Source organism: Glandiceps talaboti, chromosome 17 (assembly GCF_964340395.1).
Source record: "Glandiceps talaboti chromosome 17, keGlaTala1.1, whole genome shotgun sequence".
Classification (NCBI taxonomy): Eukaryota; Metazoa; Hemichordata; class Enteropneusta; family Spengelidae; genus Glandiceps; species Glandiceps talaboti.
In genome coordinates, this window is record NC_135565.1 from 21,188,274 (window position 1) to 21,208,591 (window position 20,318).

At 34.4% G+C, this 20,318-nt stretch overlaps 1 protein-coding gene across 1 annotated transcript; it reads left to right on the plus strand.

Moving 5' to 3' along the window:
• Window positions 1-848: 848 nt before the first annotated feature.
• LOC144448001 (small ribosomal subunit protein uS9) lies at window positions 849-5,780 on the plus strand. The gene is made up of 6 exons (XM_078138143.1): window positions 849-896; window positions 1,007-1,055; window positions 2,436-2,537; window positions 3,156-3,252; window positions 4,599-4,646; window positions 5,557-5,780. Exons 1-6 carry the CDS (start codon window positions 889-891, stop codon window positions 5,700-5,702), a joined length of 450 nt encoding a protein of 149 aa, XP_077994269.1. The 5' UTR covers window positions 849-888; the 3' UTR covers window positions 5,703-5,780.
• Window positions 5,781-20,318: the final 14,538 nt, after the last annotated feature.

Here is a 20,318-nt window from a genome sequence, read left to right on the forward strand (position 1 = left end):
CAGTGAAATCCATGCTTAGCTTGAATGTAAAAATAAATCAATAAATCGTGCTCAAAATCAAATTCACTTTGTTGATGAAATATCCACATACATTGAATTTGAAACCATTACTAAATTAACAAATATTGAGATATTCAAAACATAGTTCTGTTGAGTTATAACTTGCCAACAGCCTGGGGAAGTTTGTTAGCAAAATACTTCACGAAAACAAACTTTACAAAAACAAAAACTGTATTTAATAAATTGTATTCGAATTCCTACTAAGTTAGTTTACATGTGTTGTACCTTAGTATAAATACTAATACTAGTAATATCCGGGGGATGTAGCATCCATGGTAAGTATATCCTCGAGTCTTGACCATTTGGATGTCTATGGTAAAACGTCTGAATCAGTGCTATTTAATACCATTTTCACACCAATAGATAAATATTGTCAATGGAAACAGATACATTACACGATTTGTTCAGCTTAAAAATAAGTTATCGTTCTGTGCATTCATATGCAACACTAAATCCACAGTAACTTATGGTTTGGAGGGACAAGCACTCGACGACCGGACCTGGATTTCTACATATATACTCGACTAAAATCACCTAAAAGAATACTAGTGCATGCTACCTACCTCTGTTTATATTTGTACCGATGAGATGAACTTACAATTCAAGAATGTACTGTACAGACTACCAGGATTGCCAATCAAAAAGTTCGGCAAAACTTTTGTTTTGTGTCCCACTGCAGGGTCAAAGTGCATCGGATTTGGGCGCGCTTTCTTCAAATCCAACTACGCCCTCTGTAGCTATTGTGGGAGAGCTCCTTTGAGGTCAGCGATAGAAACCCGTTCAGTGACCTCTTTCTGCTCTCACTCACCGTGAGTTACATGGTCAATCATGGATCGGTAAGGAAAATACCCCCGAAATATCTGCTACATGTATTTTTTAAAGTCAATATTTATGTGAATTAAAGAAATATTCCTTATTTAACAACTGATTACTTAATTTCTTCCAGAATGCCAACAAAACCAGCCGTTCAATCGGTTCAAGTCTTCGGACGTAAGGTAACGTATTTTACCAACAATACAGTACACCTCACTACACATGACTCTGACAAGAGGCACGTTGTACTACATTTTATAGCCCAGAGACGTGTCCATCAGTTTTGACATTGTTATGCCACATAGCCAAGTCTTAGGGCTGTGACGTATAGTTCTCAAATGCTATATGGTAATGTAATTCAATGTGCCATTTATAAGGTAAAACCATGGATGTATTATTAGGGATACATTCATGGTAGAACTAACTTTTGTGTTAATTTTCTAGTATTTGTAATCTTTGGAAATTGTGGAATGTCTCAAACACATTAATTCGATTGTATTCAGTCATATTTGTGCTGTGATTGTAATATTGAATATTCATTAAAAAAATTAATTAAAATTTAGCATGTATGCCATGTGTACATTTCCATAACTGTGCCAGAGGTGAATATGCCTGTAATAGAGGAAACAGAGTTTTTGTCACAAGAGCACTGATTACTGGTGGTATATTGTACATGTGTATACTTGTGTATATGCAGATTTGCAAACTTATAAGTTACAGTTTGTAGGGCTTCTCTCAGAAGAAGGCAGCCCAAGAAATAAGAGGAGGTACTGACAAACATTTTGACTAATTAATTTATAAAGTACTTCATATACTGGTGAAAGTACACGTATGGCCAGTCCCATACAAACCATTTATTTAGCCAATGTTACAAATGATTGTACTTCTAAAGTTTTGCCACTGAGCAAAATAAACAAAGAAGTATGTTCATTTGTCAAAGGAAACTTTAAAGAATACAAACAGATATATTTGAAATGTAGACTTTTACTGCTGAGCAAACATAATATTAGTCTTGCTGCTAGACCCCTTTGACTATTGTGCTAATTTTGAAGGCAACCAAAGGTCGCTAATGAGGGCGATAGTTCCACCCTCATATCTATCAGAAGAAAGCCTGAGGTCTAGCATCTAGACTAACATAACATGAAACCTGCATACAACCAGATGTGTGTATGCTTACATATCGTGAGTGATAATGTAAACCACAGACAATGTAAACTGTGTGTATGAAATAATCAGTTTCAGATACTTTGGTATATCAATACTTTACAAGTTTACATATAAGTCAAGTTGCATAGTTTTGGTGATTATGTGGTCTAATTATGATCCCAGTTTATCATGAAGTGTGTCACATGCAGGGATGTCTGTGGAGGGGGGGGGGCACCTCCAGTATTCATAGTTCTAGTTAACAGGAACAGTGAAATGTATCAAACTTAAAAATTACAAGAGGAGTTTGTATCCTTGTTAACCTGTTCTTGGAGAAAACCTTGATTCTTTGATTGTGTAGTAATGCAAGAGTTTAAAACTGATTTTATAAATGTGTTTTTGTTTTACTGTATTTGCAGAAAACAGCAACTGCAGTAGCACATTGTAAGAGAGGAAATGGTTTGCTTAAAGTGAATGGACGTCTTCTTGACACAATTGAACCATCATCATTGAGATACAAGGTAAGTCAAACTGAGAAGAGAATGTAAATGATATGTATAGCTACCTTATTTAACTAAGGGATAATTGCACAATGTCACAAGCTCAATAAGCAAACCTTGTTCGTTTAGGGGGAAGGAGGGCTGGTGTCAATGTGATATGCTGAACTTCATTTTTGCACTTCTAATCAATTTCGAAAACTTTCACACCTTCAATGATAAAAGCTTCTGTATTTACTAAGTGAGATGTTGATAAGTTAATAAAAATTTACTTCTAAATCTAATGTGATATACAGTGCTGGATTTACGGTAGTATTTCGATATTTAGTATATACCATCATCTCAGTAAGCAGGTTCATAAGGTTGGAACTTCATGTTTGCCATCATGTTTTTACATTGCATCGATTGTAGTGGTGTGACTGCTACAGTTGTCGTCATAGTTTACATCATTTATAAACATGTGATGTAACACTTGTGAATGTTCGTTTAGGGGAGGGGGTTTTGTCCTAAACAAACAATGTTAGTTTATTGAGCTTGTGTGATATTCGATCGTCCCTAAAGTATACATTTATGGATATTAAAGATGTAGACTTAACATTTTGTATATTGCCTAAAAATGTCTTATTTATTGTCTCTTTGTAGCTTCAAGAACCAATACTTTTATTAGGAAAAGAAAGATTTTCTGGTGTTGACATCAGAGTTAGAGTGAAGGGTGGTGGACGAGTTGCACAGATTTATGGTAAGTGATAATCTCATGTAGTTCTATTAATCTGATGTTTATTAGCACTCATTATATTATAAAATATCTTTATTCAGGGTAAAACTCAATAAGCGTTACAAACAACGCAGAGCATTGCAGTGTCGGCTTCTTTCCATCGAGGCCCTCATACATCAAATCAACAATCACGCAAAAGTCCACTTTCAGATTCTAAAACACATTAGGACATAAAATATTGTGACATATAATTGTACAAGTCGAAGGGGACTATTGCATTGGGTTCTGTACATGTGTCAGTCCATGTGTGCATTGATCTGGTATCTGTTGTATGCATCAACTGATTTCAAACAAACCTAGTACAAAGGTCACATGTTACAATGTATGTGAGATATTGTGTTTTAGTCTATATAATTGCTCGAAACATTAATGTTAATTTGCAATATGAAAGACGAGTGTAATTCCTAAGAAAAGTCGAGAGGGTGTTTCTTTGAGTGACAGATTGGCATGGCAATGGTTACTATGGATGAACAATCTAAAACTTTGGCCCTCAGTAAATATTGTTTTCAATATGTATGCAGACGCAACATAATGGTGATAAATATCTAATATCCAACTATACTACAAGACTGGGTTGATATAATATCTGTGAATGATGTCACTAAAGAGATAAACAGAGCGTATAGTAGTTGCAATCTGAAACTGTAATGTTGAATTTTTGGATTGTCGGTGGCCAAGTGGTTAAACCACTTGCCTTTTACCACTGTGGTCGGGGTTAGAACCCCATTCAGAGTTCGATTAAATTTACCACACTGTTAGTAAGAAGAGTGTTGTTCAGTTTGACTTTACCAAACAACGCAGGTTTTCCCCGGGTACTCCGGTTTCCTCCTGCATTAACACTGAACCCATGAGGGATTGCCCTCACTGGACATCTTGGGAGACAAGTGTTTATATACTTGAAGAACTATCCAGTATAAATAAAGATTATTATTATTTTTCAAAAGGTTTACTCTCATTATTTAGAAAGAAAAAGTGAAAAAATGAGATTTATTTCCTGTAGTACTAATCAGTATAAAGTACATCTATGTAGAATTTCCAATCAATGAAACACTTCTAAAGCTTCACATTAACCCAAATTTTCCCAGTCAACAAACAACACTTTGTCTGAAATTCACGATTGTATTTCTGTGTTGAGTGTTGGTATGGAGTATAGCTTGAATGAGGAACAACCAAAGGGTTACACCTGGTCAAAGCAAGCAGTAGTTGTGAGAAGTTACTTTGGAAAACAGTATACATGTACACCTCATCTTGTATTACAGAAAATTGTCTGCTTAGAATGATATTAAAGTTTGTTTGTTTTCTCTCGGCAGCTATCCGTCAAGCCGTTTCAAAGTCATTGGTTGCCTACTATCAGAAATGTAAGTATGATAACATGTAGTTTTGTTCAGTGTGTGAAATTACAATGTATGTCATGTACAATGTAGTATGGCCTAAAAAAATAATTGTTTGTTTGTTTCCAGTTACCCAACCCCAGCTAGTTTTTCACTGCTGACCCTAAACTTTTTTCTTTTTTTTTACATCTTTGAGGGGAAAAAATCACAAAAATTGTGGTCTCACAAGAAATAGTAGATGCAGAAACTGACATCAACTTAAAAAGACAAAATAAAACTGTTCTTCCCCTCTGTAATAGCTGTACATTGATAGGAAGAAATAAACAACACAGAGACCATATGGTAAAAAGTGGTAAACCTGAACTAGACATTCACATGAAAAAAAAATATAAGAAAATAAAAAATAAAATCAGAACCACATAATTTTTTTAATTTGGCCTAAGTATTGTTTAATCACTGTTGTATCTGGTGTAGTGACCATAGAGTCATGAATAGTGAATTTGAACAAAAACACATGATTCTAGAATTCTGGTAAATTTATCTACATACCAGCCTAACTAATATAATTGCTAACATTTGATTGATTTATTGTCAATGTACACCAGGGCTTGAAATTAACAGTAGTCCCATGCCCACAGACTACCAATTCTGGTCATGGGGCTACCATAATTTGTAGCTGGTAGTCCACTCAGGCTACCACTGATTATGTGACAAGGATGGAAGATTTATGGACATGAAAGTATTTTAATAATACACATATTTCGAATAGAGGAAATCTGTTTTCAGTTCAGGAATATAGGACTACAGGTCACAATCCTTGGCCTACCAATTTCTGAAACTGTTAGCCCACTAGGACTACCATAGAAAAAAGGACAATTTCAAGCCCTGTACCAGTCTAACTAATATCATTGCTAAAATTTGATTGATTTATTTTCAGATGTTGATGAGGCTTCCAAGAAGGAAATTAAGGATATCCTAATCCAATACGACAGAACATTGTTGGTAGCAGATCCCAGAAGATGTGAACCTAAGAAGTTTGGTGGTCCAGGTCCCCGTGCTCGTTACCAGAAATCTTACCGTTAACTTCTTATGTTTCTATTGTATTTGTTTTTACAATGATGGAAAAAAGGAGCAAATAAAGTCAAACTGATTTCTGGACAATTTTGAGTTGGTACAGTACTGAATATATGATTTGTAGGGGGTTGATGATGAATGATTGTCATGTTGGCTGAGTTTCTGTAGTGCTACAGCAATGTCTGTGTGTGTGTGTGTGTGTGTGTGAATGAAAACTGGACTGATCACCAAAAAAATTTTTTTTTCCAAAACTACTGGGCAGATTGGGCTGAAATTTACTATGGATGCATTTGGGAATGTGTAGATGAAGTATTTACATGATGATCAGTGATGTGCAATTTATTAGGTCTAAGAATGTCAATTTTTGGTTTTAAAAAACTTATCTCAGAAACTACCCATTGAATGGGGCTGAAATTTTGTGGGGATGTTTCCGAAGGTGGTATTCTGCAGAAATTTTTTTTCAAAATAGTTGGGCACAATTGGCCCAAGCAACCTTGACCATTCCCTTAGTCGAATGGTGCATATTGCAAAACTAATGCGGATGGATAGGTATGTGGATAAACATTCAAAAAATGTATGCAGATATGCCTAGCAACAGCCAGATGATAGCAAAGGTAATGGATAGGTAGGCAAGTGAGTAATGATTCAAAAATGTATGGAAATATGCCTAGCAACAAGACCATGCCCATAGCAACAACCAAATGATGGTGTATATTACAAAGATAATAAGGATTAATGGACATTCCAAAAATGGACATGTATATACCTAACAACAAGTCCATGCCCATAACAACAGCCAAATGATGTATATTGCAAAGGGATTGATAAACATCGAAACAATGAATGCACATATGCCTAGCAACAAGACCATGCCCATAGCAACAATGAAATGGTGATGTATGTTGCAAAAATAACAACATGGATGGTTAGACAAGTGGATAAATTGTTATATTGACCAAGTAGTGACGATACTGCTCATACCAACAGTAAAATTATGGTATATATAAACATTTAAAAAATACCACAAATTATTCCACTGTGCTGCAATGCCATTGGCGATATTTTTAAAATCCATTTTAATGTCTGTTTATAGAGGGATGTAGTGACTATATTGGTAACAGAATCTTGTTTAAGTTTAGACAGGGGTCATTTATGACATGGTGAATCTGAGAACGAGGTGAATTTACTCAAAGTAAACATCTAGAAGTTTCAACCAGGCTACCTTCATACTACTCAGATCTAACAAATAATGGACATGGAAACGTAAGCTTAAGCATTTAAGTTGAATATACAACAATAAAATCAGCAAACGTTTCAAATAAATGACTTTTTTATGGCTAAACCAAGACATGCTATGGCCCTCCCTATTCTGTGTGTTGTAGTGAGTCTATGTCCTGTGTCTTTGGTCTTTGGTCTGTCTCAGATGAATGTCAGATCGGTCGTATTTTTTTCATATTTATTTTCGCATATTTATTGATTTCACCAGGAAATTAAAAAAAAACCCCATACATAACAAATAAATTAACAAAATATATAAATATTCAATCAAATACATCAATAATTACATGGACCTGGTGGGGGTTGTAGAAATAGTTCTACAGAAATAGTTCTATATTGCATACACAAAACTGTACTTCCATTGTGTACTGACATTTGAACTGCCACTAACTATACTGACATAATATTAGACTAACAACTATGTCAATTATTAAGTGTTGCAGGTAGAACGATTACTGTTGTAATTGCATGACAAAGTATTCTAGCCATGCGGGGGCGTCATACGTAAATGCATGTCAATCAGGTTGGTTTCGTCATGGCCTCGTCAACTTCAAGATAACATGTTTGTGTGCATGTATGATTGACACATAGACACATTTTCGTGTTAATATCCTTGGGTTCGTGTTGCATGCAGGATAAACAAATTACTGTGTATTATACCTCTTCACAGTCACTGGCTAGGAGGTAGAGTGGTTTTGACAATTAATGTAATCAACAGTTGTATCAGCTTGAGTGGCGCGGTGTAACTTAGAATGGAACTAAAGTGTTCGTCCCTGTAGAATAGTGTAACACTGCATGGTTGAATAGTTGTGGTATTAAGAATAAATTGCATAGCTTTGAAACTTTGATATATGTATGCTGCATGGTGGTATTGAGAACTAATCGTATAGTTTGAAACCTTGACACAAGTATTGCACTCATGTACACGAAATGCTGAGTTCACAAGACGTCATTTGAATAAATTAACCTAAAAAGCGATTTATGCAGTGGTAGAAAAAATATCAGGTAACGTGTTATATCAAATGACACATTATCGCAAATAATAGGCATTTAAGAAAAACAAGTTTCCTAGTATATCTGTTGACGTCACTCAAGAATTAAATCACAATGAAACCAGGGTGGCCGTGTTGTGATGTTATACACAATGTATTTTGAATAGCTTATATTTACTGAAACTGCAAAATTTATTCCAATATCATAATGTCTTGATTTGATATTCCTAGTAATATTGATACCGTGGGTGTTACAGATTGATTTTGTTAAACAAATGATGATATCGATCTTACGTTTAATGGACTAACGATCTGTAACGTCACGTGACGTGACGACTAAAATGTATCTTTTGCTTTATAGTATAATACATTCATCCGGGGTGTTTATTGTAAAAGTTAAATATTAAAACATGTGGAAACATTCCCAGGGTTTGGACATGTTATCTGTGTCTTATGGGTGGTAGCATTGTTTGTCTGTTGTTCAACCTAATGACCCTTTCACGAACCGCCATTTTTCTTGTTACAAAATACGAATCTATACATAGTATAATACATTGAAAACGAATCGTTATGGCATCTATGAATATCAACACATGGTCATATATTATTTTTGTTTTTTGTGTTGTTGGGTCGAAAGTACAGTCAGGCTTTTATTCCGGAACCTGTAAACTCATTTATGATAGACCTGTAAACGGGGTTTATACGATAAACCTGTAAATAACACATTTATACGATAAACCTTTAAACACGTTTATATGATAAACCTTTAAACACGTTTATATGATAAACCTTTAAACACGTTTATATGATAAACCTTTAAACACGTTTATATGATAAACCTTTAAACACGTTTATATGATAAACCTTTAAACACGTTTATATGATAAACCTTTAAACACGTTTATATGATAAACCTGCTAGTCAGTGCTGGTACTTCGTACACTTGCTTGATGTCCGTGTGTAAATAATAGTGAAAGCGGTACGGCCCATACACAGCATTGGTCATTTTGTAGACAGTAACACTTGGTTGACATTTTAATTGAATGTATTTTTGTTATCATGGTTCGTATTATTTTTAAAGTGAATTTAACAATTTTGTTGTTGTTGTTGTTGTTGTTGTTGTTGTTGTTGTTGTTGTTGTTGTTGTTGTAAATATATTGAATGTTAATCATGAGAATTTGATCACGTGGTAATCGTACAATCTTCAGCAAATACAGTGGTATATATAAGAAAACCAATCTAATCTAAAATGAAAACAATTCCAGTTACTGCAACTAGGGTTGTAGCTCTCTTAAAACTTGGAAGTCGTACAACAGTTCTGTCATTATCGATATAACTACTTGTCAAATTATCAATATCACATTATGTGATAAATAATGTCAGATTGTACAATAGCTATTAGCAACACAATATCATAGTTGTGCTCTTTCATCAATATCCATGGATATGCCACGTTACCATGGTGTTTGTTCCTTTACAAGTACTCCACCCACTCCAGGCATATGTCTTTTATTAGAAACAACTTAATTGATATATGTAGAATTATTATAATAACATTGTGTCGATTTCGAAGAGAATGCGTCATTTTGTGGCTTTTCCCCAATCAATCAGACCTTTAGAATAAGTGTAGTATGAGTATCACATTTTGTGACATATGGTGACTTTAAATTCTATGTAATAAATCCATGTTACCTTGCAACTAACATTAGTCGAATATGGTACAAATAATATATAATAAATTAACGGCATAAATTTAAAATCATTGTATCCACAATTGGTCGAGTATGGTACTCTCAAATTAAAAACAAATGGCCTTTACGCGAAATATTAATTAAAATTAATCGATCTCGTGCTAGACTTTCGACGTATAACTTTATTTTACTTCTCCTTGTTCCCCCAAAAACTAATTTGACACATGTACTTCCCACTAGCCATTTTACGCAAGACTAACTCATGCTCGTGAAGTGGTGACATCTTTACGGCAATATTAACTCATCGTCGTAACGTAATGGCCACTTTATGGCAACGCTAATTCATCGTCGTAAAGTAATGATTCATTTACGGCAACACTAATTCAACATAATACCGTATTCCAACACAAGGATATACAAAATCTATAATACTCTCTAAAATGTCAGTTTCATACTTTAGGTGCCCTATGAACTCTGTAAGTGTGTTACACTCATTTAGATCCGACCCCAATTTACGTGTATATACAGAGTACGTAAAGACACTCTTCAATCCTCTGGAGACACTGCACAGTTATTGACAAGTTAATGATTTATTCCAGATAATGATATTTTATGACGGATCTGTTATTAGCAATAACGACTCATGTATTCCTTGTGAGTGTAATATCAAGTTTTCTGTTTTTCTAATATTGAGTCTGGACTGGTACGTGATAATAGCAATATATATTGTATCTGAAACACATGTAAATTGTACAATTTCACTAATTAATATCAACCACGACACAAACACACGACCAATATTGATATATGTTTATTTGTACAGGAGTGTCGGTAACCAATCCCTGTCAATCCAAGTGAAAACTAAATATATCAATTTCCTCCGAAATTGAATTAAACGATCGTGTTGTAGCCATGTCAAATGAATTTCTTTAGAGTGTCTCTGATATTACCACGTCTAGAACTCAGTGGATCGTAAAGTGTTCAAACTCAAGATACTAGATAGTTTTCCTGGTAACACAAGAACAGATAACGGTGTTTTCATGTACCGTAGTAATGCAGTGTATTCTGGGAAGTATCTGATTACAAAACCAGTGCGGCCTCTCCCGGCTGAAACCATTTTTCAAATAGTCGTTTGATCTCTCCAGTAACGTCTGATATACATTACCGTTTGTACGAACTGAAGTTGGTTATTTAAAGCGTGATATCATTCAAGACCCTTTTCTGGAAACCAATAGCAGTGTGTGTATTTTTTGTTAAACGAATTGAATTTCTGATTACTCTCTAGGTCAAAATCACGTTCAATCTTCCCAATTTCCGAGCTGTCCAGCTGAGAGACATGTAACATGCTTTGCCGAACGTTGTTACCGATGTGGATTGTCTGGAGTGTTCCAATTTTGTTCACTATTGATGTCTGTGCAGGTGAGTAGGCTATCTGAGTATGTACTAGTTGTCATACTTTTTGGTTAGTAAGTGTTTGGATTTGGCGGGCTTAATCTTTTCAAAATAAAGCTTTTCCCTGCAAAACAATCTGAACGAATTGTTAAATACTAAAGGTGTATATTTGTTTCCAGTAAATTTTCACATCATTCTAATTTGATTTTAGATTTGGATCAAAGAATCAATTCATATCAATATAATTCAACCAAAATTTAAATCTCATTGACAAATAATGGAGCGTAAATTTCTTTGTTAGTAATGTTTCATGTTATGAAGGAGTTCATGAACTTTAGGTGAGATCCGTTAACCTGTGAAAAATAAACCTAACTAGACAATAGTTTTATTCAATTTCCTTTCAAGCAAATATAGTGACAGCTTAAGTATATTGATGTGTAAATAAATACATGTATCAGACACACAAAAACCCTTTACATTTACAAATTACATCTGGTAATTCAAAAACAAATTTTAGCAAATTTTGAAAATCCTGATTTGTATATGTATAAACCATGATGTATATATCACATACAGAATGAAAAACGACAAAAGCAAAACAATCTAGAACTTACAAATTTTATTTCAAATGGTTTTGATTTTGCACATTTGGTAATCAAGATTATTATAGTCTTGTAATATTTGTATATTTCTATCTTAGCCTTGATAACCTTCTCATTGTGATTAATGACGTCATCAGGACGTCAGTATAACCCCATAAAAATTGATATATTAAAATAAAGATAGATATATTATTACAAAGAACAGCTTGAACACACTCTGGTTTAATGTTGCCATATTATGAGGATTGGGTATTGTAACTAAAACATGGAAGGATCGCCGAACGACTGTGCCTATCATACACATTTTATGTTCCCCTAGAACAATTTAGTTAGATAAGAAACAGGCTTCCCGGATCCCACATACCAATTATTACAAATATAAACAACGCCATACTCCTGCCGACAAGCAGGCACTGTATGTGTACATACATATCACTTGTAACTTTGAATCAATGCACTTGTATGTGTCAAAATCTGAGCCTGCAATGCAATGACTTTCAATAGCTTGTTTGTTCCAAGGACGACGTGTGTACGTGTCTGTGTCTGTGTCTGTGTCTGTGTCTCAGTAGAGGTAGGATGATGTTGTTTATATTTGTAGTGAGTGGTCTGTGGGAAGCCTGTTTCTTACACGTATCTATCTAAATTGTTCTTAGGGAACATAAAATGTGTATGATACGCACAGTCGTTCGGAGATCCCTCGATATTTTGGATTGTTAATTTATATCATGACTTCCCACTTGTAAATTCAATGTGAAACAACATATACCAAGTCCTTGTTTGTAACTTAATAAATTGCAAAAGATTAATCAATATGTAAACGCTTTGTTATTGTACGTACAATAACAAACTTTTACACATTTTAAAAAAGCTATTTGTAATGTATTGAGTTACAAAGAAGGACTTGGCATATGTTGTTTCACATTGATATTTCAAGTAGGAAGCCATAATAAAATTATTTTATGAATTAAAAACCCAAATAAAATAAATAGAATACCCTTATTGTCATCCATATGACCACTTTAAACATTTACTGGCTATCAGTCTTATTACTACCGATGAAATTAGTTGTTGTAAGCATTGGAGAGACTAATCAGAATTTTAGGATTTAATACTTCTAAATCACTTTAGATTTATGTGGACATTAAAGTGGGCATATGGATGAGAATTGGATATTTATTTTGGATTTTTAATTTATAAAACACTTTTATCATGGCTTCCAGCTCGCACTTTAACAGATTCTACCAACTTTCATTGGCTGATGGCCATGGATTTTGTTTGAACTTCAAGAGATTATACCTTATGTATGCATGCTGCTACTGTTTATATCATTAACTAAATACAAAGCCCTACCTTTTTGGTGTCTATCTCAACATGAAACCTTGTGATCAGACTCACTGATCTTGATAGTTCATTTATTAGTTTTGACTCGGTTTGGGCAAAGCACTGTAATTGTATGATAGCCGTTGCTACACCGTCTATGACTGTATTCAACTACGTGAAGTCTTTGCAGACAATGACAAACACTCCATCGATAGTGCTTGGAAAAATTACAGTGGAGAGACTGTATATTTGTATTGAAGCTAGGGAGTTATATATCATTATTATTATCAAACACAAAGAAATGGTTGAAATCATACAATTCAAAGTCACATATACACAGGAATACACTGACTAAAAGACTACAGACATTAAGACTAAAATGTTTAAGAATGATTCCTAATGAAAGGTTACAAAGCTTAAGAAAGGTAAGACATAAAAATATACTGATTACTGTTAAAAAGGTCTATACAAGCTCGAAAACATTCCGTCAAGCCATCATTAGTAATTGTACAAAGCGTATGGTATGAAACAGTTTTTGATAAATGGGATAGGGATAGACTCCCTAGTATAAAGCTGATTTGTATCAACAGCAACTGATGACCACCGTTATGTATCCTGCCCCCCCCCCCTCATACTAATCATCGCAATAACGCTAAGCGTCTAATTGTATGATAGACATTGCTACAACGTCTATGCTTGTATTCAATTACGTCAAGTCTTTGCAGACAATGACAAACACTCCATCGATAGTGCAAAATTACAAAGACCCAGTTCCAATCTTCAGTAATTGAAAATGTCTTTTGGGAAGACAAATATGCACATTTGAATAAAGTGGTAATCAAAGTGAAGTCGTTTTAGAATTAATAGTATATTACTACTATTGCCTTGACTTAAAGCAATCTTTTATTGGAAATTCAATACTAGTTGTGTGGCATTGTTCAGTTTATTATGCAAGCTATTTAATATCAAAGGGTGGTACGTGAGAGCAATACTTTATTATGTTCTACATAATGAAAGTTTAAAATATGATTATGAAAACACACGGTTATGAATATCATTATATGGATTAATTTCACCTCAATTATCATTATGTTTATATTATTGGAGTAACATTTCTTTGAAAGGAAATTCAATTGAACGACATTAAAACTAATCTCTGTTGCATTAGTTTGAATAAATTAGCTGAAAATGATGTTTTGTGTAAGAGTTTGGTAAATAACTCAGATGTTCTTGATCGTTGTAATAATCACTATGTATGACTTAGAAGTCTAACTTGCAATTGGGGTATCATTTTCAATCCTAGCAATACTTGTAAACTACTATGGAAATCAAGACGCTATAGACAAACGAAGATAGACACCAACTAAAACTATTGTTGATATACTACTATGGAAATCAGGCTATAGGCAAACTAAGATAGACACAAAGAACTATTGTTGATATACTACTATGGAAATCAAGACGCTATAGACAAACTAAGATAGAAGCAAACTAAAACTATTGTTGATATACTACTATGGAAATCAAGACGCTATAGACAAACTAAGATAGACACAAACTAAAACTATTGTTGATATACTACTATGGAAATCAGGCTATAGGCAAACTAAGATAGACACAAAGAACTATTGTTGATATACTACTATGGAAATCAAGACGCTATAGACAAACTAAGATAGAAGCAAACTAAAACTATTGTTGATATACTACTATGGAAATCAAGACGCTATAGACAAACTAAGATAGACACAAACTAAAACTATTGTTGATATACTACTATGGAAATCAGGCTTAGACAAACTAAGATAGACACTAACTAAAACTGTTGTTGATATACTACTATGGAAATCAGGCTATAGGCAAACTAAGAGAGACAAGCTAAAAATAGAATGGAAATATTGCAACAATATTTTTATTTTGTATCTGAGCTTAGTTTGAATTGTCTATAGCTTGATTTCCCCAATAGCATTTCACATTGACATTTATGAGTACACCCATACATGATGTCACGTGATCGAAAAGTTAATTTAGTTTCTTTAATACAATATCATAGTTCTCCACCAGGTTCTAATAATAATTCAAAGTGTAAAAACAACAACATAAATAAACAAAAACATTTAAATCCTGGACTTTTTGTCGAAATTATGATGATGTGAATTGTAAAATTATAAGTCCATTTTTGTATGTTTGGAAAATAGCAAGTGTTGTGGATATTACCTGGGAAATAGAATACTTCCTGAAATGAGTAGGTTTTCAAAATACGTTAAATTCTGCTTTATTGGTGAAAAATCCCACAATACCCGTTTATGCACAACACAGCGTTCTTATTCTGTATGTATTACGTAGAATACTGCATAGCCATTAACAAAATGAAATTCTTACAGTCGATCATTCAAATTCTAAGTGGGTCATGATTTCCCTACAAAGACGACACCAGTATTACGGAAATGAGGTGCTGTATTGAAGGTAGGAAAGTGTAGGCGACACTGGACGACGTTTGTGTGTCGTATTCTCTGTCGATATAACATATTTGATGAATTGTATCCGTTGGCAATATAAATGAACTAACATAAAGCTGTAATTCAGTCTGAAATAACTGTACCATACTGTTGAAGTGAAAGCCTACCCTACTTCGTTAAATAATTCTCAATCAAAACATTAAGAAGTGGAAATGATACATCGATTAACAATTTTTATGTGAATGAATATTTGAACACTCAGAAAACCGAAACTTTTGAAATCATTGCGTTGATTATGACTAATTAATTAATTAATTGATTCTAACTAAGGAATGAAAGTGAGACTTGAAATCCTTGTGTTTGTTTGTGTGTTTGTGTGTTTGTTGGTTTGTGTCAGTGTGTCTGTCTGTCTGTCTGTCTGTCTGTCTGTCTGTGTGTGTATGTGTGTGTGTGTGTGTGTGTGTGTGTGTGTGTGTGTGTGTGTGTGTGTGTGTGTGTGTGAGTGAATGTGCATGCGCGCGTTTTAAAATTTTAATGGGAATTTTATCCATGAAATTTGGGATAGAAGACAATAAGCTATGTCGGGTATAACAAAACATAAATTGACCTCACTAGTTAGGTTGGTGAGAACTAGCAGGCGATCGTCCGATAGAACGAGTGCATAATTCTCAAATGATAAATATCTTTAGTTCCCTTCAAATTATTTAGATTAAATTTGTCAACTACCATGACAATATTAATGTGATACATCAGAGGAGAGTCACAGTGTTCAATTTTATGAGTGATCTCTATAATTTCAATACCAGCATATGGCAAGGAATTCAAAACAAGGTGTTCTATACTTGGTTACTGAAAGGTATTAAAATTAACAGATACCTAAATATGAAAAGTATTATATTAGTAGGAATTTGTGCGTTTTTCATTAAATACGACTTAAAATTCATTGTTATATAATTTAATTGATTTCATTATGAGTTGCAAAGGATAATACCATCTATTCATAGGCTGTAAAAGTACCCAATCTGATATGATTAAAATCTTATACAGGAATCGACTACATTTAACTGTCTTGTTTATCTCTAGTTCCTTCTTATACCGTGGTTTGTTGTGATGCTGATGTCCTCAGTAAAGCATCTTAGAATCATAATTACATGCATGCCTCCATGCTCAGTTTGCAATTGCTGAACGCAAAGGTCTGGTCATGAGCAACCCAGCAAGGCTGCGGTTTCAACAAGACATGCTGATCAAGAAATTCAACCTTAAAATCTACAATCCATGACTCCCCAAAACACTGCCCAACCTTCTGTAAAGACGTCATTCCGGTGATGACGTCACAGTGGGAATATCACAACATGTACAAAATGACAATCAATACATTAGAAACACTACGCTACTAATTTCAATTTTAGTATCGGTTCTTTAATTTGTATAAATTACAAAATCATCGACGTTTTATTGAATCAACTGAATGACTCATATAGCGGTCGATATTCTAGGACGAGACGCTAGGTCTGGAGTCGATCCAAACGATGTTACTTGTTGGTGCCTCACAGTCGAACAAACTTATATTAATTATTTCTGATGTTTACAAAATCCCACATGCTCCATTAGAGAACATGAAGTAGATGAAAAGTATAATATCTGGTATAATGCCATGGTAGTCACTAGGGGCTGGTCAAAGATCATGGGATCCAACTAGCGTCGAATGATTCCTTTTATCTGCATTTCGTAATGGCTGAATCAATCTATTAGTACATTCTTTATTTTGACATTATAAATTATTCATCCACTGTGAATACTGTATACTTTCAATACCAAAGTCGTAATGTTTTCATAGTTTCATCATCATGTATATGTGTCGAACATTGTAAACTTGATTGTCTGTGTCTGAAATCTATTTTGAATAAGAATAAATTGTGAACGAACACTATGACTGAATAAGTGTTGAACAAACACTTTGACTGAGAATAAATGGTGAACGAACACTTTGACTCAGAATAAGTGGTGAACGAAGACTTTGACTGACAATAAATGGTGAACGAACACTTTGACAATAAATGGTGAACGAACACTATGACTGAATAAGTGGTAAACGAACACTTTGACTGACAATAAATGGTGAACGAACATTTTGACTGAGAATAAATGGTTAGCGAACACACTGACTGAGAATAAATGGTGAACGAACACTTTGACTGAGAATAAATAGTGAGCGAACACTCTGACTGAGAATAAATAGTGAGCGAACACAATGACTAAGAATAAATGGTGAACGAACACTTTGACTGAGAATAAATGGTAAACGATCACTGTGACTGTGAATAAATGGTAAACGAACACTAAGACTGATTAAAAGGTGAGCGAACACTCTGACTGAGAATAAATGGAGAATGATCACTATGACTGAGAATAAATAGTAAACGAACACTATGAACGAGAATAAATGGTAAACGAACACTGTGACTGTGAATAAATGGTAAACGAACACTATGACTGAGAATAAATGGTGAACGAACACTGTGACTGTGAATAAATGGTAAACGAACACTATGACTGTGAAGAACGATCCCACTACTTCCTTTTCCACAAATCAATGAATACATTTCGTGAAAGTATATAATGTATCTTTAAAGCACAGTGACTGCCTTAATAGAAATGGTGGCTGTAAGAGACTGTGATTGAATTTTGACTAAGAAACCCACAGTTTATCTCCTACATTGTGTGTGATAAATTACCAAAGTCATTCACGATTGTGAATACTGCTTACCAACTTGCAATCGTGATAACAAGGTTACAATCAGACCGTCAATACATGGATTATGAAAGTAAATCCTAAAGGGACGACCTAATTATATTTATAATTGAGGTAGACACAGATTATGAAGTTATGTTTATATTGGGAGTATGTTTCATATATAGTTTAGTAAGCTTAAGCTAGCTACTAAAATAGCCTTAATCGATATGACAACACACAAATAATTTAAAGTGGTTGATCGGTTGATATACAAAACCAACCAAATGAATCCCTAGAAATGTCTAAGAACAAAACTTACAGCAAACAGTAAGGGACAGTAAGATTGTGGCATTACTATTGCAGATATAGTAAAGTCACTGGTATGTTAGAGAATATTAGGCGCCCATACCGTAGCTATGCATAGTACAAACTGGAATCTGATGAGATGTGGTGATTTGTAGTGTCGATAACATGTAGTGTCCAAAATAGAAAGCACACAATGCGTATTAATCCCTGCATTCCGAAAAGCAGAACAATTTAGATTAACTTCTTTAAATGTATGAACTCTATCTATACCATTACGGAACTTTCAACTTGTGCCCCAAGTGCAGTAATGTGTGAAGCATATTGACCATTGATTGTGAAATACCCAAGTATTTACAGACATGTTCTGTAACTAGTGTGGTAAGTAATACATTGTATATGCATGGAAGTAGAACCCCGTGGTATTTATGTGAAGTTATGTTTGAGCGTCACGTCTCTCCGGCTCCAGGTGAAGTAATGAAATGGGAACAAGGAAAGAATCCACAGTTCACACGATTTAATGGTTGAAATCTAAACCATGTACTTCAACATAGTAAGCCTTGGTCTGCTGATTTAACATACTTTTTATTTCCTGCAATTATATTGTCAGTGAATGCACTTTGCTGTACATTTAAATGCTATGCTCTAGCATCTAGTTTAACGAAATTTACGAGAACGAATGTATTAGCTCTATTCGTAGATAAAGTATGCTAGTGTATCAGAGTGTATGCCTCTGTATGTATGTATGTATGTATGTATGTATGTATGTATGTATGTATGTATGTATGTATGTATGTATGTACGTACGTATGTCTGGCTGCCTGTCCGTCCATCTGTCTGCCTATCCGCCCATCTGTCTGTCTGTCTGTCTGTCTGTCTGTCTGTCTGTCTGTCTGTCTGTCTGTCTGTCCGTCTGTCCGTCCGTCCGTCCGTCCGTCCGTCCGTCCATCTGTCTGTCTGTCTGTCTGTCTCTGCCTGCCTACCTACCTACTACCCGTCTATCTGGCTAAGGAAGTATCTCCTACAATAGAAATCAGTAACTGCGACTGTTTTAAACGTTTATCGACGATTTGATGATTGAAATCTTAACAATGTAATTCAGTATAGTAAGCCTTGGTCTGCAGATTTAACATACTTTTTTATTTCCTAGAGTCCTCGACTATTTACAATCATTATATTGTCATTTAATGTTCTTTGCTGGAAACTTTAATAGTGCCTACGTGATATTATTTTATTTTACAAAGATAACAAAATTTGCGAGAAAGAATGTAGTAGCTCTATTTTGAGAAACAGTATGCTAATATGTCATGCCTGAGTCTGTCTGTCTGTCTGTCTGTCTGTCTGTCTGTCTGTCTGTCTGTCTGTCTGTCTGTCTGTCTGTCTGTCTGTCTGTCTGTCTGTCTGCCTGCCTACCCGTCTATCTGGATGTAATTAGTCAATAAATTCTGGTGAACGAGTTGTGCGATTGAATGAAATTAGAGTATTAGAAGTTCATGATTTAATTTGAAAGATTGCGAAAGGAATCACTACCTACATGTCGTGAAATAAGATCGTATGCCTTCTTCTATTCCCATGGAACGCTTGGTGGGTAAACGAAGGTCAACGCTTTTAGATTTATACACACGATATCATATGTGATTCGAAGCAATTATACTGATTGAAAGTACAGGAATTTATGATAAATCTGAGTTTCACATCTCTGTAGAAAATTACTTTTTATGTTTGTAATTTTCGTCTTTAAACCCATTTGTCATCAATCAAGCTATAATACATATAACACGAAAAGAAGCTTAAACTAAGTCGATAACATCGACCAGCAAAAGATTACGAGCGGCTAAGTGGTTCGAAACGTAG

Excerpts from the sequence above, each read along its gene's own strand:
- LOC144448001 (XM_078138143.1), top strand. Across the intron at positions 2,538-3,155 it reads CATCATCATTGAGATACAAG|CTTCAAGAACCAATACTTTT; the intron begins GTAAGTCAAACT and ends GTCTCTTTGTAG. Across the intron at positions 4,647-5,556 it reads GGTTGCCTACTATCAGAAAT|ATGTTGATGAGGCTTCCAAG; the intron begins GTAAGTATGATA and ends ATTTATTTTCAG.